Here is a 25,000-nt window from a genome sequence, read left to right as displayed (position 1 = left end):
ATATATATATATATATATATATATATATATATATATATATATATATATAGCTAGAATTCACTGAAAGTCAAGTATTTCATATATATATATATATATATATATATATATATATATATATATATATATATATATATATATATATATATATATATATATATATATATATATATATATGTATATATATATATATATATATATATATATATATATATATATATATATATATATATATATATATATATATGTGTATATGTGTGTATCTATATATGTATATATGTATACATGTATATGTATACATGTATGTATGTATATGTGTATATGTGTGTAGCTATATATGTATACATGTATATGTATACATGTATGTATGTATATGTGTATATGTATACATGTATATGTATATATGTATATATATATATATATATATATATATATATATATATATATATATATATATATATATATATATATATATATATATATATATATATATATATATATATATATATATGTATATATATATATATATATATATATATATATATATATATATATATATATATATATATATATATATATATATATATATATATATATACGGTATATATATATAAATATATATATATATATATATATATATATATATATATATATATATATATATATATATATATATATATATATATATATATATATATATATATATATATACGGTATATATATATAAATATATATATATATATATATGTATATATATATATATATATATATATATATATATATATATATATATATATATATATATATATATATATATATATATATATATATATATATATATATATATACATATGTGTATATATGTATACATACATACAGTATGTATATATATATATGTGTGTGTGTATATTTATGTATATGTGTATATGTATACATGTATATGTATATATGTATATATATATATATATATATATATATATATATATATATATATATATATATATATATATATATATATATATATATATATATATATATATATATATATATATATATATATATATATATATATATATATATACAGTATATATATATATATATATACAGTATATATATATATATATATATATATATATATATATATATATATATATATATATATATATATATATATATATATATATATATATATATATATATATGTATATCTGTATACATACATACAGTATGTATATATATGTGTGTGTGTGTGTATATGCATGTATATGTGTGTATATATGTATGTGTGTATGTGTATATATATATATATGTTTATGTATACACAGTATGTGTGTATGTATATATATACATATATATATGTGTGTATATATATATATATATGTATATGTATATATGTATATATATATATATATATATATATATATATATATATATATATATATATATATATATATATATATATATATATATATATATATATATATATATATATATATATATATATATATATATATATTTATTTATATGAAATACTTGAGTTGGTGAATTCTAGCTTAAATATATTCCCCTCTTAACCACGCCCCCGCCCCACCCCCGACCACTAACTTGTACTTTTCCTCCTTAGCGTCACGATCACAGCAGCACTTGTTATGTCAATCAAATGCATTACTTTGCGATGCACAAATAAGTCCAACTTTGTCTTTCCTGGATTAATGTTTAATTTGTGGACCTCTCAGAGTGGTCTACCATCCTCCGTGGAAACTGATCCGTGGCCACCTAAGAACCTCTCCACGCAGAGCAAAAAAGAGAAAGGGCAGATCAAGTTGTCTGAAATTTTTTTAAAAATGGTCTATTTAAAGATTAAGATGTTCAACAATTTTGTTAAATTATGTATTTTAGCAAAGTTGTTTGAGAAGATCATCAGTAACCAGCTAAAGGATTTTTTTTTAGAATTAAACAATATTTTATCTCCATTTCAATCTGGTTTTCAAAAACAGCGTAGCACTATTACAGCTGCTCTTAAAGGCCTACTGAAATGATTTGTTTTTTATTTAAACGGGGATAGCAGATCCATTCTATGTGTCATACTTGATCATTTCGCGATATTGCCATATTTTTGTTGAAAGGATTTAGTAGAGAACATCGACGATAAAGTTCGCAACTTTTGGTCGCTGATAAAAAAAAAAGAGAGCGATTCGGACCGAGAAAGCGACGATTACCCCATTAATTTGAGCCAGGATGAAAGATTTGTGGATGAGGAACGTGAGAGTGAAGGACTAGAGTGCAGTGCAGGACGTATATTTTTTCGCTCTGACCGTAACTTAGGTACAAGCTGGCTCATTGGATTCCACACTTTCTCCTTTTTCTATTTCTAACGACGCCATTGAAGCTAACTTAGCTACAGGACGTCACAGAGCTATGCTAAAAACATTAGCTATCCACCTACGCCAGCTAGCCCTCATCTGCTCATCAACACCCGTGCTCACCTGCGTTCCAGTGATCGACGGAGCGACGAAGGACTTCACCCGATCATCCGTGCGGTCGGCGGCTAGCGTCGGCTAGCGTCGGATAGCGCGTCTGCTATCCTCAAAGTCTTCCTGGTTGTGTTGCTGCAGCCAGCCGCTAATACACCTGATCCCACCTACAACTTTCTTCTTTGCTGTCTCCATTGTTCATTAAACAAATTGCAAAAGATTCACCAACAATACTGTGGAATTTTGAGATAAAAACAGAGCTTTTTTTGTATTGGATTCAATGGTGTACCAATACTTCCGTTTAACTATTGACGTCACGCGCATACGTCATTTATACATAGACGTTTTCAACCGGAAGTTTAGCGGGAAATTTAAAATGTCACTTTATAAGATGTCATCATTGATATATAAACTATCAGACTGTGTGGTCGCTAGTAGTGGCTTTCAGTAGGCTTCTACTGAGGTATCTTGTCTTCTGAATTAACTTAAAGCAGGGGTCACCAACCTTTTTGAAAGCAAGAGCTACTTCTTGGGTACTGATTAATGCGAAGGGCTACCAGTTTGATACACACTTCAATAAATTGCCAGAAATAGCCAATTTGCTCAATTTACCTTTAACTCTATGTTATTATTAATAATGAATGATATTTACACTTAATTGAATGGTTTAAAAGAGGAGAAAACACAAAAAAAATGACAATTACATTTTGAAACATAGTCTATCTTCAATTTCGACTCTTTAAAATTCAAAATTCAACCGAAAAAAAGAAGAGAAAAACTAGCTATTTCGAATCTTTTTGAAAAAATTCTAAAAAATAATTTATGGAACATCATTAGTAATGTTTCCTGATTAAGATTAATTTGAGAATTTTGATGACATTTTTTAAATAGGTTAAAATCCAATCTGCACTTTGTTAGAATATATAACAAATTGGACCAAGCTATATTTCTAACAAAGACAAAACATTATTTCTTCTAGATTTTCCAGAACAAAATTTTTTCAAAGAAATTCAAAAGACTTTGAAATAAGATTTAAATTTGATTCTACAGTTTTTCTAGATTTGCCAGAATATTTTTTTTTTTTAATTTTAATCATAATAAGTTTGAAGAAATATTTCACAAATATTCTTTGTCGAAAAAACAGAAGCTAAAATGAAGAATTAAATTAAAATGTATTTATTATTCTTTACAATAAAAAATACATTTACTTGAACATTGGTTTAAAGTGTCAGGAAAGAAGAGGAAGGAATTTAAAAGGTAAAAAGGTATATGTGTTTAAAAATCCTAAAATCATTTTTAAGGTTGTATTTTTTCTCTAAAATTGTCTTTCTGAAAGTGATAAGAAGCAAAGTAAAAAAAATAATGAATTTATTTAAACAAGTGAAGACCAAGTCTTTAAAATATTTTCTTGGATTTTCAAACTCTATTTGAGTTTTGTCTCTCTTAGAATTAAAAATGTCGGGCAAAGCGAGACCAGCTTGCTAGTAAATAAATAACATTTAAAAAAATAGAGGCAGCTCACTGGTAAGTGCTGCTATTTGAGCTATTTTTAGAACAGGCCAACGGGCTACTCATCTGGTCCTTACGGGCTACCTGGTGCCCGCGGGCACCGCGTTGGTGACCCCTGACTTAAAGCATTTCAAATACCTCTTATCTGAAAACACTCTTGAGTCGGTGCACTGTTAAGTTGTGGTACCTCTGTATGTCCTCCTGAGAACAAGCGTCCTCTGCAGTGGACATTTGTGTTCTGCATGACGGGGCTATTACCTTTCATGGTTTTTAAACCGGATATAAGAAGTAGACCAAAAAGAAATGTCCACTACAGAGGACAGTGGTTGTCAGGAGGATATAGACGAAAATGGCAAACTATTGTTTGTTATTAAAATTATCTAGCAGCATTTCCTTCCTTGAGTTGTGTGTCACCCGTCCAGGCAAGGCCATTATCTCATTCCAAATGTCAATATTGTCATTTTTATGAATCCGATTAGTTCATAAAGCGCCAGAGGGTCGGTGGCTGGGATTCCCAGCGGACTTCCTTGAACCTCTGCTAACATCATTTCCCATTCCTTCCTGGCAGAGATCTGACGTTGTCTCAGCCTGATAGCAGGTGAAAAGGGTTTTTGGAATTAGTGTTTTGGCTCTTTCGAGACCGGTTGTCTACCCTGGAGGACAGAAACACATGGCGGGTGTGTGTGTTCTTGTATTTCTACCCTTCTTGAGACATCAACAAGGTAAAGTACCGTCCATATGAGGACCGGTGAACAAGTTAGGACCAAAAGCATTGCATCTAATAGAGAGCCAAATACTACAGTCCGTGAACATTGCTCCAAAGTCAGGATTTTTTGTTGATTTAACGTGCGTACAAAAGTAAACATTGACAGGTGCAAAGGCAGCAATGTATGATAAAACAAGACGGCAGCTAAAGAAGGACTTCCCTGTTCATCCCTCCCCAAAAAACCCGCCAGGTGAACGGCTGATTTTACGTCTTCCGACATAAGACAACCCGTGTCCCGTATGTGACCGTAGGATGAACACATACACTACGGTGCTAAGACTATAGTGGCCATTAACAGTTAGCTTCTACAGCTGGGTTGCCCAAAGTGCGGCACAGGGGCCATCTGTGGTCCGTGACTCCTTTGTCATCGGCCTTAAGCACATTACAAAAACCAAAAAATAGAGATCTCATTTGCACCCCCTGGTGGTGAAATCTTTCAAAATAAGGGTGGTCCCAAAAAGAAGGGATTTTTCAAATTGACTGTGTGTCGGTTTTAAAAGTGCTCCCCCTCGGGTCAATATATGAAATAACAAGTGTGTGTAAAAATGTAAAGTGCTCCCCCTCTGGTCAACATATGTAATAACAAGTGTGTAAGACATTGAAATGCGCCCCCTTTGGTCAAAATGAACAAAAAACATAGAATAAATATGTATATAGAGATATACTGTAATAACTTGAAGTAAATAATGAAAATTAAAAACCAATTCCAAATAAAAAAAATTAACAAAAAAAAATTAACTAAAAGCAGTCTTTTTCTCACAATGTGTGGACTTTTTTTTTATAAAATTGGGACCTATTTCTCATATTCTTTCTTTCTGTTTCTGTATAATTGCAATATTTTCTCGTAAAATGATTACTTTTTTAATGCAAAATGGTGACATTTGTCATATACATTGCTGACTTGTATCACAAAATTGCCAAAGTTTTTGTCGTTTTTGTCAAATTGTGACATTTTTTTTTTAGTAAAATAATGACTTTTGTCTTAATTTTGCCAAGGAAAATGTAAAGTGCTCCCCCTCTGGTCAACATATGTAATAACAAGTGTGTGGAAGAAATTTAAATGCGCCCCCTTTGGCCAAAATGTATAAAAAACATAAAATAAATATGTATATAGAGACATACTGTAACAACTTGAAGTAAATAATGAAGATTAAAAACCAATTACAAACAACAACAAAAAATAATAATAACTTAACTAAAAGCAGTATTTTTCTCACAATGTGTGGACTTTTTTCTTATAAAATTGGGAATAATTTCTCATATTCTTTCTGTTTCTGTAATATTACAATATTTTCTCGTAAAAGTATTACTTTTTTATGTAAATTATTATTTTTTTTTGCAAAATGGTGACATTTGTCATATAAAATTCTGACTTGTATCACGATATTGCCAAAGTTTTTGTTGTTCTTGTAAAATTGTGACATTTTTTTTTAGTAAAGATGACTTTTGTCATAATGTTGCCAAGGAAAATTTAAAGTGCTTCCCCTCTGGTCAACATATGAAATAACAAGTGTGTGTCAGAAATTGCGCCTCCTTTGGCCAAAATTAATATCAAAAATAAATCAATATGTATACAGAGACATACTGTAATAACTTGAAGTAAATAATGAAGATTAAATTAACCAATTACAAAAAATAAATAAATAATAAAAGCAGTATTTTTCTCACAATGTGTGGACTTTTTTCCCTATAAAATTGGGAACTATTTCTCATATTCTTTCTGTTTCTGTAATATTGCTATATTTTCTCGTAAAATTATTACTTTTTTAATGCAGAATGGTGACATTTATCATATACAATTCTGACTTGTATCACAATATTGCCAAACTTTTTGTTGTTCTTGTAAAATTGTGACATTTTTTTTTGTAAAATGATGACTTTTGTCATAATGTTGCCAAGGAAAATTTAAAGTGCTCCCCCTTTGGTCCACATATGTAATAACAAGCGTGTGTAAGAAATTGAAACGCGCCCCCTTTGGCCAAAATTAATATAAAAAATAAATCAATATGTATATAGAGACATACTGTAACAACTTGAAGTAAATAATGAAGATTAAAAACGAATTACAAACAACAACAAAAAATAATAATAAATGAACTAAAAGCAGTATTTTTCTCACAATGTGTGGACTTTTTTCTTATAAAATTGGGAACAATTTCTCATATTCTTTCTGTTTCTGTAATATTACAATATTTTCTTGTAAAAGTATTACTTTTTTATGTAAATTATTACTTTTTAATGCAAAATGGTGACATTTGTCATATACATTTCTGACTTGTATCACAATATTGCCAAAGTTTTGGTTATTCTCGTAAAATTGTGACATTTTTTTTTTTGTAAAATAATGACTTTTGTCATAATTTTGCCAAGGAAAATTTAAAGTGCTCCCCCTCTGGTCAACATATGTAATAACAAGTGTTTGTAAGAAATCAAAATGCGGCCACTTTGGCCAAAATCAATAAAAAATTTAAATAAATATGTATATAGAGACATACTGTAACAACTTGAAGTAAATAATGAAGATTAATAACCAATTACAAACAACAACAAAAAATAATAATAAATGAACTAAAAGCATTATTTTTCTCACAATGTGTGGACTTTTTTCTTATAAAATTGGGAACAATTTCTCATATTCTTTCTGTTTCTGTAATATTACAATAATTTATCGTAAAAGTATTACTTTTTTATGTAAATTATTCATTTTTAATGCAAAATGGTGACATTTGACATAAAAAATTCTGACTTGTATCACAATATTGCCAAAGTTTTTGTTGTTCTTGTAAAATTGTGACATTTTTTTTTTAGTAAAATGATGACTTTTGTCATAATGTTGCCAAGGAAAATTTAAAGTGCTTCCCCTCTGGTCAACATATGAAATAACAAGTGTGTGTCAGAAATTGCGCCCCCTTTGGCCAAAATTAATATAAAAAATAAATCAATATGTATATAGAGACATACTGTAATAACTTGAAGTAAATAATGAAGATTAAAAGCCAATTACAAACAACAACAAAAAATAATAATAAATGAACTAAAAGCAGTATTTTTCTCACGATGTGTGGACTTTTTTCTTATAAAATTGGGAACAATTTCTCATATTCTTTCTGTTTCTGTAATATTACAATAATTTATCGTAAAATTATTACTTTTTTATGTAAATTATTAATTTTTAATGCAAAATGATGACATTTGTCATATAAAATTCTGTATCACAATATTGCCAAAGTTTTTGTTGTTCCTGAAAAATTGTGTTTTTTTTTTTTTTTAGTAAAATGATAACTTTTGTCATCATTTTGCCAAGGGAAATTTAAAGTCCTCCCCCTCTGGTCAACATATGTAATAACAAGTGTGTGTAAGAAATTGAAATGCGCCCCCTTTGGCCAAAATTAATATAAAAAATTAAATAAATATGTATATAGAGACATGCTGAAGTACTTGAAATAAATAATGAAGATTAAAAACCAATTCCAAACAACAAATTCAAAGAATTAATTAATTAACTAAAAACATTTTTTTCTCAAATTTGTGAACTTTTTTCCTATACAATTGGGAACTATTTCTCATATTCTTTCTGTTTTTGTAATATTGCAATATTTTCTCGTAAAATTATAACTTTTTAATGCAAAATGGTGACATTTGTCATATAAAATTCTGACTTGTATCACAATATTGCCAACGTTTTTGTTGTTCTTGTAAAATTGTGAATTTTTTTTTGATGACTTTTGTCCTAATTTTGCCTTGAAAATTCAGATTATTACCATAATAGTGCCAAATTTTTTAAGTTTTCTTGCAAAATTGTGTTTTTTGTCGAGTAGAATGACGACTTTTCATAAAATTGCCAACATTTTAAGCTTTTCTTGTAAAATTGCGACTGTTATTGAGTAAAATTCCAACTTGTATCATAATATTGCACAAACGTTCAGTTTTTCTTGTAAAATTTAGTTAAAATTACGACTTTTATAACACTACTGCCAAAATTCTACGTTTTTCTTGTGAAATTGTGACCTTTTTCTTGTGAAATTCCAACTCATTTTTCACAACAAGTTTTTTTATATTTGCATAGTATTTATATATTATTAATGTTGTAAATACACTTCTTCATATATCTAGAAAGGCTGGTCCTAAAGAGGGAGGCATTTTTCTCAGGTCTCAAGAATGTAAGAAATACAAGAATGTGTGTGTGTGTGTGTGTGTGCGCACGACTGTGCATGAACCATTTCCATACTGTATCTGCTCCGTGGTAATGTAAAAACACACCGGAGCTCTTCCGGATCTTCTGCAGACGACGGCATATCATGCGACATCACATCAGGCCTCCGTCAAAACCTCATTCCGTGGATAATGCTGAGAAAATGGGATTTGGGACGGCTAGAAATAAATAAGGCGGTCTGCGGGTAGGATGAGGGAATTGGGTTAATCCGTCACTGAAAAATGGTGATTGTTTGAAATGTGATTACGGTTATTAAAATACACAGACGAGGAGGAGCGAGAAGGGCCGGAGGGCCTTCAAGACCTGTTCCGAACCTGTCAATCATTTGTGAGCTGGGGGGGTTGGGGGGGTGGTGGGGTCCAGAGGTCAGTTATGACCTAAGGTGACAGGGATGTGTAGGGAGCGTGCTCGTATGTGACACATCTGGTACCTGGTTCCTGCTAAGGTCACCGTAAAAGGGAGGTCGACACCCCCCCTCTTCATCCAAAGCCCTCTGACTCCATTGTGGCGTGGTGGCTTCGCCTCGTTAGCTGCAGACACACCCGCATCCACATGGAACCATTCTGTGAGATGGGAAGGAGCCGGTGAAAGGATCCGTTGTCCTGGGGACAGGGACCTGGTGTGTTGGCGTGGGGGAGGGGAGCTTGGCAGTCTTCCCCTCGGCCTCCTCTTGCTAAATAAGACTTGAGTCATACTTGCCAACCCTCCCGTTTTTAGCGGGAGAATCCCGGTATTCAGCGCCTCTCCCGACAACCTCCCGGCAGAGATTTTCTCCCGACAAACTCCCGGTATTCAGCCGGAGCTGGAGGGGGCGTGGCCTCCAGCTCCGGCTGAATACCGGGAGTTTGTCCAGCTCAATGCGGACCTGAGACTGAGTGGGGACAGCCTGTTCTCACGTCCGCTTTCCCACAATATAAACAGCTTGCCGAACGAATTCAAACGAATGGAAACAAAAATTTCAGTTCATCCAGGACAGTTCGAAGGGGAAGGGGTATGTTGCCTGTAAATATGTAGAACAGACTTCTCCATTGAACACGGTGGCCGAAATGATATACTCATCATGAACGGAGAAGTTAAACAGGACAATACTGCCATCTAATGGATAGCCACCGGAACACTGAAATTCAAGTATTTCTTTTATGTAAATAAAATAAATAAATATATATATATATATATATATAGCTAGAATTCACTGAAAGTGAAGTATTTCATACATATATATATATATATATATATATATATATATATATATATATATATATATATATATATATATATATATATATATATATATATATATATATATGGAATATATATGAAATACTCGAGTTGGTGAATTCTAGCTGTAAATAACCACGCCCCCCACCCCCAAACACCCCCCACCCCCACCCCCGACCAAGCCGGGAGCCGGGAGACATAGTCTTCCCAACGTGTCCTGGGTCTTCCCCGTGGCCTCCTACCGGTCGATAGCTTCTCACCCTATCTCTAAGGGAGAGCCCCGAAACTCATTTGGGCCACTTGTACCCGTGATCTTGTCCTTTCGGTCATAACCCAAATATCATGACCATAGGTGAGGGTGGGAACGTAGATGGACCGGTAAATTGAGAGCTTTGCCTTCCGGCTCAGCTCCTTCTTCACCACAACGGATCGATACAGCGTCCGCATTACTGAAGACGCCGCACCGATCCGCCTGTCGATCTCACGATCCACTCTTCCCTCCCTTGTGAACAAGACTCTGCGGTACTTGAACTCCTCCACTTGGGGCAAGATCTCCTCCCCAACCCGGAGATGACACTCCACCCTTTCCCAGGCGAGAACCATGGACTCAGACTTGGAGATGCTGATTCTCATCCCAGTCGCTTCACACTCGGCTGCGAACCGATCCAGTGAGAGCTGAAGATCCTGGCCAGATGAAGCCATCAGGACCACATCATCTCCAAAAAGCAGAGACCTAATCTTGCAGCCACCAAACCAGATCCCCTCAATACCCTGACTGCGCCTAGAAATTCTGTCCATAAAAGTTATGAACAGAATAGGTGACAAAGGGCAGCCTTGGCGGAGTCCAACCATCACTGGAAACGTGTCCGACTTACTGCCGGCAATGCGGACCAAGCTCTTGAACTGCTCCACTTGGGGCAAGATCTCCTCCCCAACCCGGAGATGGCACTCCACCCTTTTCCGGGCGAGAACCATGGACTCGGACTTGGAGGTGCTGATTCCCAAACAGTGTCTATTTGAGGAAATCGATACATTTTGTATATTCCACAGGAGAATACAACAAAGTGCTCGATCATATATTCAAAGGGATTGCCACCAATTGCTGTGTTGTCATTACTTTTCTAGAATCCAGGCCAAGATGCGGGAGCTGCGGGAGAAGCAGGCCAAGGAGCGAGAATATGCAGAGATCCAGGACATCATCAGCCACACCACCTTGAGCTCGGAAGAAGAGCACACCTACGCCGGCATCGGCTCGCTGGACTTGTCGGTGGACGGCAGCAGCCTGGAGCCTTATGGCAGTCACCATCACTACCATCTGCCTCAGAGTCCTGAGGGCCCTCTCCTTTCCTCCAGTCCTCACATCAACAAGCCACCTCCAGAGGCCATCTACGCTCAGGTCAACAAGCCTCGCAATGGACGCCCCGTGTCTACTGAAAGGTAAGCAGAGAAGTTCTCTGAGTCCGCAGCGTGAAACTGGCGACCATTGTGCGACCGATGGAGTTTACATGGCTTACCTTTATTGTGTGTGTTTATTTGTGGTGGCCACTGAGAACCTACTACACACTTGTCAACACAAGAATATCTTGTCTTTTTTCATCATCATCCTTGGATCAGTCCTAATCCTCTTCAGCCCTTTTCCCAGGGAGTCCTACTGGACTTCACTCTGGTTTTACATAGATGTCCAAACGTGTTCTGCTGAGGAGCGCATACTCATCCATGGAATAATGTCGGGGTACATTTGTGCTAAGCTATTTAAAGACAGACTAGCTCTGCGCCATTTCCTGTTACGTTTAATGTTACCACCATCTGTGCGACAACATTTTGTGTTCAGACTTTTGGTATTTTCATGTCGTGTTCCTTGTAAAGGCTTTTTGTGTTAGGTTTTTTTTTGTTCCGACTTTTCTTGTTACGTTCTTTCATATCACGTTGTTTCATGTTAGTGTTTCGTTGTTAAACTGTTTCGTGTTACGACATTTGTTGTCACAACATCTGTTGTCACAACATCTGTTGTTACGATACTTGTTACGACATTTGTTGTTACGACACTTCTTGTTACGGCACTTATTGTTATGACACCTGTTGTTACGACATGAGTTGTTCCAACATTTGTTGTTACATTTGTTGTTACATTTGTTGTTAGGATATTTGTTCTTACGACATTTGTTGTTACGAAATTTGTTGTTACAGCATTTTTTGTTAGGGCATTTGTTGTTAGGACATTTTTTTTTTACATTAGTTTTAGGACAGTTATTTTTATGTCGTTTTGTGTTGCATTTGTTACGAAATTTGTTGTTAGGACATTTGTTGTTGTGACATTTGTTGTTAGGACATTTGTTGTTACGACACTTGTTAAGACACTTGCTGTTACGACACCTGTTGTTACGACATGAGTTGTTCCAACATTTGTTGTTACTTTTGTTGCTAGGACATTTGTTGTTAGGACATGTGTTGTTACGAAATTTGTTGTTACAGCATTTGTTGTTACAGCATTTGTTGTTAGGACATGTTTAGGACAGTTATTAGGACAGTTGTGTTTACGTCGTTTTGTGTTGCATTTGTTGTTAGGACATTTGTTGTTGTGACATTTGTTGTTAGGACATTTGTTGTTACGACACTTGTTGTTACGACACTTGTTGTTATGACACCTGTTGTTACGACATGAGTTGTTCCAACATTTGTTGTTACATTTGTTGTTAAGACATTTGTTGTTAGGACATTTGTTGTTGTGACATTTGTTGTTAGGACAAGTTTTTACGACATTTGTTGTTACATTTGTTGTTAGGACATTTGTTGTTGTGACATTTGTTGTTAGGACATCTGTTTTTACGACATTTGTTGTTACATTTGGTGTTAGTACAGTTGTTAGGACAGTTGTTGTTACGACGTTTCGTGTTACATTTGTTCTTAGGACATTTGTTGTTACAGTACTTGTTAGGACATTTGTTGTTAGGACATTTGTTGTCACGATATTTTTTGTTACAGCATTTGTTGTTACGAAATTTGTTGTTACAGCATTTGTTGTTAGGACATTTGTTGTTACATTAGTTTTAAGACAGTTGTTTTTACGTCGTTTCGTGTTGCATTTGTTGTTACGACATTTGTTGTTTTGACATTTGTTGTTACATTAGTTTTAGGACAGTTTTTAGGACAGTTATTTTTTACGTCGTTTCGTGTTGCATTTTTTGTTAGGACATCTGTTTTTACAACATTTGGTGTTACATTTGTTGTTAGGACAGTTGTTGTTACGACGTTCCGTGTTACATTTGTTCTTAGGACATTTGTTGCTACAGTACTTGTTAGGACAATTGTTGTTAGGACATTTGTTGTTACGACATTTGTTGTTACGAAGTTTAGTGTTACATTTGTTGTTACGACATGTGTTGTTACATTAGTTCTTAGAACAGTTGTTAGGACCGTTGTTGTTGGGACATTTGTTGTTACGATATTTGTCACAACATTTCGGGTTACATTTTGTTGTTACTACATTTGACGTTACGACGTTTCGTGTCCCGAAATTTCGTGTCATGACGTTTGTTATGACATTTTAGTGTTGCAACATTTCCTTGCATGTTGTGGTTTTGGCCAATTGTTTTATGATTGTACAAATAGAAACAGAAAACTAGTTCCGTGCAAAGATAACGTACACTGAGAGAAAGTTAACTATGACTAGGTTGGTCACTTTTGTTTTTTTTATCTGATTCTTTTTCCTTACATTACGTCTCCTAAGCATGAGGCAAACTGTTATGATTGTAGTGCGTCAAGGAACAATCGTAGAACGTGGAGAGTTGCCTACATTAGCTGCGCAAACGCCGCGACCGTCATCAAGGATGAAGATCGCATCTTTGAACAAGTAAAAAGTTCTGCTCCAATGAAACGGCCGGACATCGGAGTGTGGTTGTTGATATTTGTCATGGTTTGGGTCAAGCTACCCCCTGTGATTGACAGCGGTTTGGTTTATGACCTTTTACCGGAAGGTCTCCGGTAGATAAGGAATCTACTATGTGTGTGTTTCCATGTGTGTGTCACCGGGACAAAACAATGTGTGAGTCGCTACAGGACCAGCCTGTGACTACTTAAACCCCCCTGCGCCCCCGCCACCACAATCACGCCAGACACCACACGGTTATCTGGACAGCAGGCCTGGCCCTAACCAATCTGGCGCCCTAGGCAACATTTTAGGTGGCGCCCCCCCCACATCGGCAGTGAAGTGTATATACTCACAAGAAAACGAATAGCTTTGACCTTTTTTTTTACTTAAAGAAAGCAAATTAACATATTATATGAGAATGTTATGTTATGATTATCTTTAACCGAATCACAGCAGTGCTCAAATCAAAAAAACAGCATTCCCTCTCATGTGATATTGCTTAATTAACATTAATGATGTGCACTTTAACAACTAGGCTTACAACTATACCTAATATATAAAGGGGTAGAAAAGTGACTATTACCTGCAGGGAAAACATTAGCTAACCAGAAGGCAATAACAATGTAAACAAAAAACACCTGCTTAAAAGATCTAATACAAATGTCCCTGAGGAATGTAAGGTGCGAGTACTGTGATTACCTAACGTTACATTATTATTTTCCATAACAATTTAGCCCCCTCCACAACATTAACCCGACGTTAAAACAGAACTAGCTATTTATTGATTAGCAATTGCCGAATCATGTAACATTAGCTTAATGCTAAAAAAGCCAGGTTACTATCACATTCTGTAACAGACAAATAATTTCATGTAGGCTAACGTTACCTACCTGCTACCTCTGTCTTTTTCTCGTTTCTCCTCTTCTTTTCTCTTTTTTCTTCCCTGGGCACCTGACAGTTTTGGCCGTTTTGACATCTTGTGTTGATTTTTTGATGTGGTAAGAGTCATGATACGGGAAGAGAGGGGGCGCACCGTGCGGGGGGGGGGGGGGGGGGGGGTGTAATGTTGTAACAAATAATATTTCTATTAAATAGGCTTTACTTAGCATTTTAATTAACGTGGGATTATTTTTTGTATTTAGAAATAATAGTACCAACTTTTTTTCTTTTTTCTCCAACATTTGTGGCACTGGCGTGGCGCCCCCTGATGGACGGCGCCCTTAGCATTTGCCTGTACGGCCTTGCCACGGGCCGGCCCTGCTGGACAGGCTGATAACTCGTACATTTAGGAATCAGCGATCTATAGCGAGAGACAGACTGTACATCTTGCAGTTATCTATTGGAAAATATGTATCCCCCCAAAGCAGATTTTGACAGTCGTCTTCTTCACCTTAAAGATTTGTACACAGCGACAGACGCCGTGCTGTCAAATATCAATACAAGCTGCAGGGATACGCTCATAAAGTCTGATTTTCTGTCTTTATTTCCTGACCAAAGACGATATCAGCTGCGGGGCTTTCTCTGGAAAAAAAAACACATTTCCCTATAGGAGAAGTCTAATTGTGTTTTGGGTATTCACGTTACATTTATTATCATGAATACCCGCAGCCATCTGGTTTTCTTTGTTTCCCTTTTCCAATGTTTTCTGAACTGAAATCCAAATACATGACATACATCATTACAGAGTAATTGCTTTACGAAAGCAAATAACCCGACCTTGTGTGGCTTTACCTCTCCTGTTTTAGTAGGTTCATGTGACGTTCCATCCCCACGTGTTATTTGTGGAAATAATATATGTTCTCGGGGTCTTGAGAACGTACGAGCCAATATAGGATTAGCCGTCGCGTGTGTTGTGATTCGGTTGGAAATATACGCCGTTTTTTTTTCCCCCCCAAACGTGTGCTACTTTTGTTTTCGCGCCACTTTGCGTGTCTTCTGTACGCCAGTCTGGCTGCATGCCTGCGCCGTTTGTCTGGCTGCTTGTGAGATACAACAATATGCGGCGCTTCTTGTTTGGCTCAGAGGAGCTCTCTTTACAAAGTGTGTGTGTGTGTGTGTGTGGGGGGGGGAGAAAACAGCTTAAAAGGCATTCAGATTCATGCCTGCCGATCACAGCAAACAAAAGCCGTCATTTTCATGTCTAAATTAAACGTATTGTCAAACAAAAAGTGTCAACAACACAAAATTGCGACTCATTTCTGAGGGTTTAACATATCAAGGCCGCATAATGAGACTTTTCAAACAGGTTGTTATTAACCTCTAAAATTAGGGACGGATTAGATCAAATTGTACACTTTGTGCATTTTCTGCTCCGCCGCTCCCAGTCTGTGGAACGCGCTCCCTGACCACCTGAGGGAACCACAGACTGTGGATGCTTTTAAAAAAGACTTAAAACCCTTCTTTTTAAAAAAAAAATTTTTTTTAGATATATGCATACTAGTTGTAGCTATTAGGCTGTTCTAGTTTTTATTTGTATTTATTTGTATTACCTTTTTATTCTATTTTTTTTTATTCATTTGTTTAATACACTGTAGCACTTTGAGGTTGTTTGCTCAATGTAAAGTGCTTTATACAAATCAAATATATTATCATTATTATTAAAGATTAAATAAAAATGTACATTAAAATGTTTTTTTTTTAAATTTAGAAAAATGTCCTGCATATATGCTATACTGAATACAATTTAAAAGATTAATATAAACTACCGTGAACATTGGAAAAAATATGTTTTTGCCTGTCTCCGCTTCCTTAAATTAGACTTTGCAATGAAATATAATCCTTTAAAAATATATATGTTTACATATTTGTGTTTGTCCTCATTCAAACTATAATTTACGTTGATTTTCTTTTTGAAAGGAGTCCACCAAAACAGCACATTAACATGTAGTAATAATAATAATAACATGCCTTTTAAAAAACAAACTTTAAGACCACAAATATTGTATATAAAAAATTGAAAAAAAAATATATATATATATATTGTATCAGCGACAATACAATACAATGTAACAACTACAGTAGTTTTATGAATTAATGTGATAATAATGTACCATAATTACCTTACTTCTATGATGTGTCATTCTTTGTCAATTACACCATGAGCAGCTTATCTGTATTTTCATGGATAAATGTCCGCCTTTTAAAGGGGAACTGCACTTTTTTGGGATTTGTTGCCTATCGTTCACAATCATTATGAGAGACATGACGATGGATGTTTTTGGGGGTTTTTTGCATTCTAAATATTAAATAAATGTGATCAAAAGTCTGCTTCCAATGGAATTATTGTTGACTAGTCTGTGAATGAATCTGTTGAAAAGTTAAACGGCAGAAAGATTACAATGACATGGGAATTGTACGGTAGCTTAAAACAAAACGTATGTGCAATGTAGGGTTGTCCAGATACCAATATTTTGGTACCAGTACCAAATTGTATTTCGATACTTTTCTAAACAAAGGGGAACAAAAAAATGTCATTATTGTATTTATTTGAACAAAAAGTCTTAGTGTACATGAAACATATGTTTATTATTGTCATTTAGTCCTTAAATAAAATAGTGAACATACTAGACAACTTGTCTTTTAGTAGTAAGTAAACAAACAAAGACTCCTAATTAGTCTATGCAGTAACATATTGTGTCATTTATACACCTATTATTTTGTACACATTATGAGGGACAAACTGTACAAATGGATTATTGATCCACTTGTTCATTTACTGTTAATATCTGCTTATTTTCTGTTTGAACATGTTCTATCTACACTTCTGTTCAAATGTAATAATCACTTATTCTTCTCTTCTTTGATACTTTACATTAGTTTTGGATGATACCACACATTTAGGTATAGATCCGATACCAAGTAGTTACAGGATCATACATTAAAATATAATACCTAATTAACCAATAATAATATGGTTAAGAAATATTGATGTAAAGGGTAGGTGTCGCGCTGTTTTCTGTTTTAACATGTTCTATCTACACTTCTGTTAAAATGTAATAATCACTTATTCTTCTCTTTTTTGATACTTTACATTAGTTTTGGATGATACCACACATTTAGGTATCGATCCGATACCAAGTAGTTGCAGGATCATACATTGGTCATATTCAAAGTCCTCATGTGTCCAGGGACGTATTTCTTGAGTTTATAAAGATGATATGAATTTAAACTAAACGAAAAAATATTGATATAATCATAGTAGTATCGACTAGATACGCTCTTGTACTTGGTATCATTACAGTGGATGTCAGGTATAGATCCACCCATGGCGTTTGTTTACATTGCAAGTGAGCTATTGTATCCTCTTACGGTGTGTAGTGAAGCATATTTAGCTCTTCCTCGTCCTCCAGTGATAATGCTACTTGTAAGAAACTTACTTTGTCGCCACGGAGGCCAGGATTAGTGATTTAGAAGTAGCTAAAACTCTGGACGTTAGCTATAAACTAGTATGCCGTACAACCCTAGTGCAATGTTTATATCTGTTGGTTGCGTGGTCCCTTTAAGAGGCTTTTCTCTTTGGTCCATTGAACTAATTACCGGACCCTCGCTGGACCGCATGCATCCAATTGCCGGCAATCTGGACTCTTCCGTGTACATACAAGTGTGTGTTCATTAAATGCCGTAATAACGTTATTCACTCATGACTCAACAAGGCCTTCAAAGCAACACACTTGTTTGTCCGTACGACAAGGCGGCAGCTGGATGAATCACCCGCTTATACGCCGTGCACTCTAATGGACCTTTGGTAATGGAGCCCCTAATGGGTGGGGTCACCATGTCTGTGACCAGGGACTATAAACCCTGAGAGCGGCGAGGACCACGGCACCGTGCGCCTTGTGTTCTATCAGGTCTTACTCTTCCTTTGCAAGATTGTTTCAAAACCACAACTTCTTTGACTATGTCTGACTTTTGCCTGGCTAAAGCTGGTTGCAGCCCGATAAAAAAATAAAAATAAAATACAAATAGCATTCTTTATTTGTGTTGTTTTGTTTAAGCAGTCCAAAACAAATAGCAGGGGTGGCCATAGGGTTGCAAAGGGGTGGAAAGTTTCCGTAAATTTACCACGGGAAGTTAAGGTCGAGAAGTTTGGAAATATTGACCATTTTTTGATTATTGAAAGTTGGACACCGTCCATGGGAATTAATGGGAATATATGGGAATTAATGGGAATATATGGGAATTAATGGGAATATATGGGAATTAATGGGAACATATGGGAATTAATGGGGATACATGGGGAATTAATGGGAATACATGGGAATTAATGGGAATATATGGGAATTAATGGGAATATATGGGAATTAATGGGAACATATGGGAATTAATGGGAATACATGGGGAATTAATGGGAATATATGGGAATTAATGGGAATATATGGGAATTAAAGGGAATATATGGGGAATTAATGGTAATATATGGGAATGAATGGGAATATATGGGAATTAATGGGAATATATGGGAATTAATGGGAATATATGGGAATTAAAGGGAATATATGGGGAATTAATGGGAATATATGGGAATTAATGGGAATATATGGGAATTAAAGGGAATTAATGGGAATTAATGGGAATTAAAGGGAATATATGGGGAATTAATGGGAATATATGGGAATTAATGGGAATATATGGGAATTAAAGGGAATATGTGGGAATTAATGGGAATTAAAGGGAATATATGGGGAATATATGGGGAATTAATGGAAATTAACAGAGAATTTGGGGTAATTTATACTAACTATCATATACTGACATACATATCAAAATGTTGTGGGTTGCAAAGGAGTGGAAACGTTTCCGGAAATTTACCACAGGAAGTTAAGCTCGAGAAGTTTGGAAATACTGACCATTTTTTGATTATTCAAAGTTAGACACCGCCCATGGGAATTAATGGGAGTATATGGGAATTAATGGGAATATATGGGAATTAAAGGGAATATATGGGAATTAATGGGAGTATTTGGGAATTAATGGGGAATTAATGGAAATTAACAGGAAATTTGGGGTAATTTATACTAACCATCATATACTGACAACATTTTGTGGGTTGCAAAGGGGTAGAAAACTTTCCGGAAATTTACCACGGGAAGTTAAGCTCGAGAAGTTTGGAAATATTGACAATTTTTTGATTATTCAAAGTTGGACACCGCCCCTGGGAATGAATGGGAATATATGGGAATTAATGGGAGTATATGGGAATTAATGGGAATATATGGGAATTAATGGGAATGTATGGGAATTAATGGGAATATATGGGAATTAATGGGAATATATGGGAATTAATGGGAATATATGGGAATTAATGGGAATATATGGGAATTAATGGGAATTAATGGGAATATATGGGAATTATTGGGAATATATGGATAGCTATAGATGTAGGTAGCTATAGATGTAGGTAGCTATAGATGTAGGTATAGATGTAGGTAGGTATAGATGTAGGTAGCTATAGATGTAGGTAGGTATAGATGTAGGTAGCTATAGATGTAGGTATAGATGTAGGTAGGTATAGATGTAGGTAGCTATAGATGTAGGTAGGTATAGATGTAGGTAGGTATATATGTAGGTAGGTGTAAATGTAGGTAGAAGTAGGTAGGTATAGATGTAGATGTAGGTATATATGTAGGTAGGTGTAAATGTAGGTAAAAGTAGGTAGGTATAGATGTAGGTAGGTATATATGTAGGTAGGTGTAAATGTAGGTAGAAGTAGGTAGGTATAGATGTGTGTGTCCAAGGTATAGATGTAGGTAGGTATAGATGTAGGTATAGATTTAGGTAGGTATAGATATAGGTATAGATGTAGGTAGGTATAGATGTAGATGTAGGTAGGTATAGATGTGTGTGTCCAAGGTATAGATGTAGGTAAGTATAGATGTAGGTAGGTATAGATGTAGGTATAGATGTAGGTATAGATGTAGATGTAGGTAGGTATAGATGTAGGTAGGTATAGATGTAGGTAGGTATAGATGTAGGTAGGTATGGATGTAGGTAGGTATAGATGTAGGTAGGTGTAGATTTAGGTAGGTATGGATGTAGATGTAGGTAGGTATTGATGTAGGTAGGTATAGATGTAGGTATAGATGTAGATGTAGGTAGGTATAGATGTAGGTAGGTATAGATGTAGGTAGGTATGGATGTAGGTAGGTATAGATGTAGGTAGGTGTAGATTTAGGTAAGTATGGATGTAGATGTAGGTAGGTATAGATGTCCAAGTTAAAGGAAACGGCAGACTGTCTTCTCCTAATGGATTTATTACAATATTTGCAAGCTGGGTAATGTTTGCTGTGGTCTGGAACAACTTGGCAGTAATTGCTGTAGTCTGGAACAACATGGCAACGTTTGCTGTGGTCTGGAACAACATGGCACACAGACAACTATCAGAAGTGCAGCCAATATTACATACAGATAATGTGTCATGAGACATGCAAATATCAATTAAACACACAGAGGACATAATTAAAGGCAATTAAATGAGCTCAAATATTGCTACAAACGAGGCATAATGATGCAATATGTACGTACAGCTAGCCTGAATAGCATTTTAGCATGGATTAGCTTTCAGTGACCAGATATGCCTGGTCAATAACATCAACAAAGCTCACCTTTGTGCATTCACACACAGTATAAAAGGTTTGGTGGACAAAATGAGACAAAGAAGGAGTGGCATAAAAATACGTCTTTCTGTGGCGGCCTCGGAGAAAGTTGTACATGTAAACAAACTACGGTGAGTTCAAGGACCGCAACATTTAGGGGGACAAATTCTCTCATCAGTGAAGCATGTTTAATATAAATAGTGAGATTTCTAACAATTAGGAAAGTTTTTCCTCCCACACAAACCGTATTCAAACTAAAAATATATATATTTTCCCTCACCTTTTTCCATTTTCATACATTTTTGATAAGTTTGCTTATATTGGACATTTTACATGCAATTTACGATACTGTTTTTCCCTCACATTGATATCCCATAATGGGATCATGACGCCCCTCATTTTAAGTTTCAAACACAAATAACCTTAAAGAAAGTGTTTTTGGTTTTTTTCATCTTTGGCCCACTCAAAACAATAAATGTCAAATATCAACAAAAACTCCAGAATTCCGCTGTTTTTATTCGTAACGTTCGAGCACAAAATAGCTCGATTTGTTAAATGGGAGAAAAAAAAGCCGAATGAAATGACCTCACTTGTCGACAGCTGAGAAGTTAACCACTCCATCTGCCGCGGGACCCCCGGGGTCGGGGGTCGGGGGTGACTGGCACTAGGTGCTGCGTTTGAGCGCGGCAGCCTGACAGGTGCCAGCCTCCGAGGGACTTGTGGGAGGCGGGCGTGAAAACAAAGCAGCACCTTTTTTTTTTTTGAAACGGTTCTTTGATTGACTGCTGCTCCCGTTACTCAGTCGGAAGAAGAAGGGGAAAAAAAGCACGGAGCCGATAGCGCTCTGCGGCGCAAGGCTTTTGAAGCCCTGAGAAACTCCGATGCTCCAGAGAGCAGAGCTGGCAAGCAACGGGAGAACTCAAAGATGGACAACACTCAATATCTGCCTCTGCCTGGCCTTGAAATTGGACCACGAGGTAGCTAATGCATTTCCGGAAGCGGACGGAAGGCCGGACTTTCCATCTCTAAAGTTATGTTTAGAATTCTGGGGGCGAATGCGACGGAAAAGGATGGCGAGGGCCACCCTGGGCGGGGAAAAAAGATCATCCGCGTGAACAGCTTCGCTTTGAGTTCATAACAAATATTCTGTGATTTCCCCCACAACAAGTTAGTGTCTGACTGCGGCTCCGTTTCTGACATTCCAACACAGAACGCCTCGCTTTCCATTCCGTTCGGATATGGACACAAAAAAAATATTGATCTTTACGACGTTTTTTGTTACAATGTTTCATGTCACGACATTTGTTATGACGTTTTGTGTTATGTTTCATATTAGGACTTTTGTTCTTACAATATTTAGTGTTACGGCATTGTGTGTTATTTGTTGTTACGGCATTTGTTACAACATTTGATAAGACGTTTCGTGTTACAACTTTTGTTGTTACGACATTTGTTGTTACGAAATGTGTTGTTACGACATTTGTTGTTAGGACATTTCTTGTTAGGACAGTTGTTACGACAGTGGTTTTTACAACGTTTTATGTTACGGTGTTTCATGTTACAACATTTGTTATGGCGTTTCGTGTTACGTTTCATGTTAGGACTTTTGTTATTACGATATGTCATGTTACGGCATTTTGTGTTATTTGTTGTTAAGCCATTTGTTACAACATTGTATGAGACGTTTCGTGTTACATTTGTTGTTACGACTTTTGTTGTTACGGTATTTCGTGTTACGACATATGTTACGACAGTGGTTTTTCAACGTTTTGTGTTACGATGTTTCATGTCACGACATTTGTTATGACGTTTTGTGTTATGTTTCATGTTAGGACTTTTGTTCTTACAATATTTAGTGTTACGGCATTGTGGGTTATTTGTTGTTACGGCATTTGTTACAACATTTGATAAGACGTTTCGTGTTACATTTGTTGTTGCAACTTTTGTTGTTACGACATTTGTTGTTACGAAAAGTGTTGTTACGACATTTGTTGTTAGGCCATTTGTTGTTAGGACAGTTGTTACGACGGTGGTTTTTACAACGTTTTATGTTACGATGTTTCATGTTACGACATTTGTTATGACGTTTTGTGTGACGTTTCATGTTAGGACTTTTGTTATTACGATATGTCATGTTACGGCATTTTGTGTTATTTGTTGTTACGCCATTTGTTACAACATTGTATGAGACGTTTCGTGTTACATTTGTTGTTACGACTTTTGTTGTTACGATATTTCGTGTTACGACATTTTTTGTTAGGACAGTTGTTAAGACAGTGGTTGTTACGACAGTGGTTTTTCGACGTTTTGTGTTACGATGTTTCATGTTACGACATGTGTTATGATGTTTCGTGTTATGTTTAATGTTAGGACTTTTGTTGTTACAATAAGTTGTGTTACGGCATTTTGTGTTATTTGTTGTTACGGCATTTGTTACAACATTTGATAAGACGTTTAGTGTTACATTTGTTGTTACAACTTTTGTTGTTACGACATTTTGTGTTATGACATTTCGTGTTACAACATTTGTTGTTAAAACATGTGCTGTTACAATATTTTTTTTTACGGCATTTGTTGTTACGACATGTGTTGTCAGGAAAGTTGTTAAGACAGTGGTTGTTACGACAGTGGTTTTTACGACATTTTGTGTTACGATGTTTCATGTTACAACATTTGTTATGACGTTTTGTGTTTCGTTTAGGACTTTCGTTGTTACGATATTTCGTGTTACGGCATTATGTGTTATTTGTTGTTACAGCATTTGTTACAACATTTGATAAGACGTTTCGTGTTACATTTGTTGTTATGACTCTTATTGTTACGGCATTTGTTGTCACGAAATGTGTTGCTACGACATTTTTTGTTAGGACAGTTGGACGTTTTGTGTTACGATGTTTCATGTTATGACGTTTCGTGTTACGTTTCATGTTAGGACTTTTGTTGTTACAATATTTCGTGTTACGGCATTTGTTACATTAGTTACAACATTTGATAAGACGTTTCGTGTTAAATTTGTTGTTACGACTTTTGTTGTTACGACATTTCGTGTTACGACATTCCGTGTTCCGCCATTTCGTGTTACAACATTCTGTGTTACGACAATTGTTGTTACGACATTTGTTGTTACGACATTTGTTGTTACGGCACTTGTTGTTAGAACATTTGTTGTTTGGACATTTGTTGTTAGGACAGTTGTTACGACAGTTGTTGTTACGACAAATGTTGTTACGATGTTTTGTGTAACAATGTTTTGTTTTACGACATTTGTTATGAAGTTTAGTGTTACCTTTCATGTTAGGACTTTTGTTGTTACGATATTTCGTGTTACGACGTTTCGTGTTACATTTGATGCTACGACTTTTG

At 35.3% G+C, this 25,000-nt stretch overlaps 1 protein-coding gene across 1 annotated transcript in view; it reads left to right on the top strand.

Moving 5' to 3' along the window:
* LOC133629694 (partitioning defective 3 homolog) overlaps positions 1-25,000 on the top strand; it is a 799,726-nt gene that overhangs the window by 599,063 nt on the left and 175,663 nt on the right. Inside the window, exon 21 of the mRNA XM_062020594.1 lies at positions 11,303-11,614. Coding sequence (XP_061876578.1) covers positions 11,303-11,614 — 312 coding nt within the window. The remainder of the gene's footprint in view (positions 1-11,302; positions 11,615-25,000) is intronic.

The sequence above is a fragment of the Entelurus aequoreus genome, linkage group LG15 (assembly GCF_033978785.1).
Source record: "Entelurus aequoreus isolate RoL-2023_Sb linkage group LG15, RoL_Eaeq_v1.1, whole genome shotgun sequence".
NCBI lineage: Eukaryota > Metazoa > Chordata > Actinopteri > Syngnathiformes > Syngnathidae > Entelurus > Entelurus aequoreus.
This window is presented reverse-complemented; position numbering and strand designations above follow the sequence as displayed.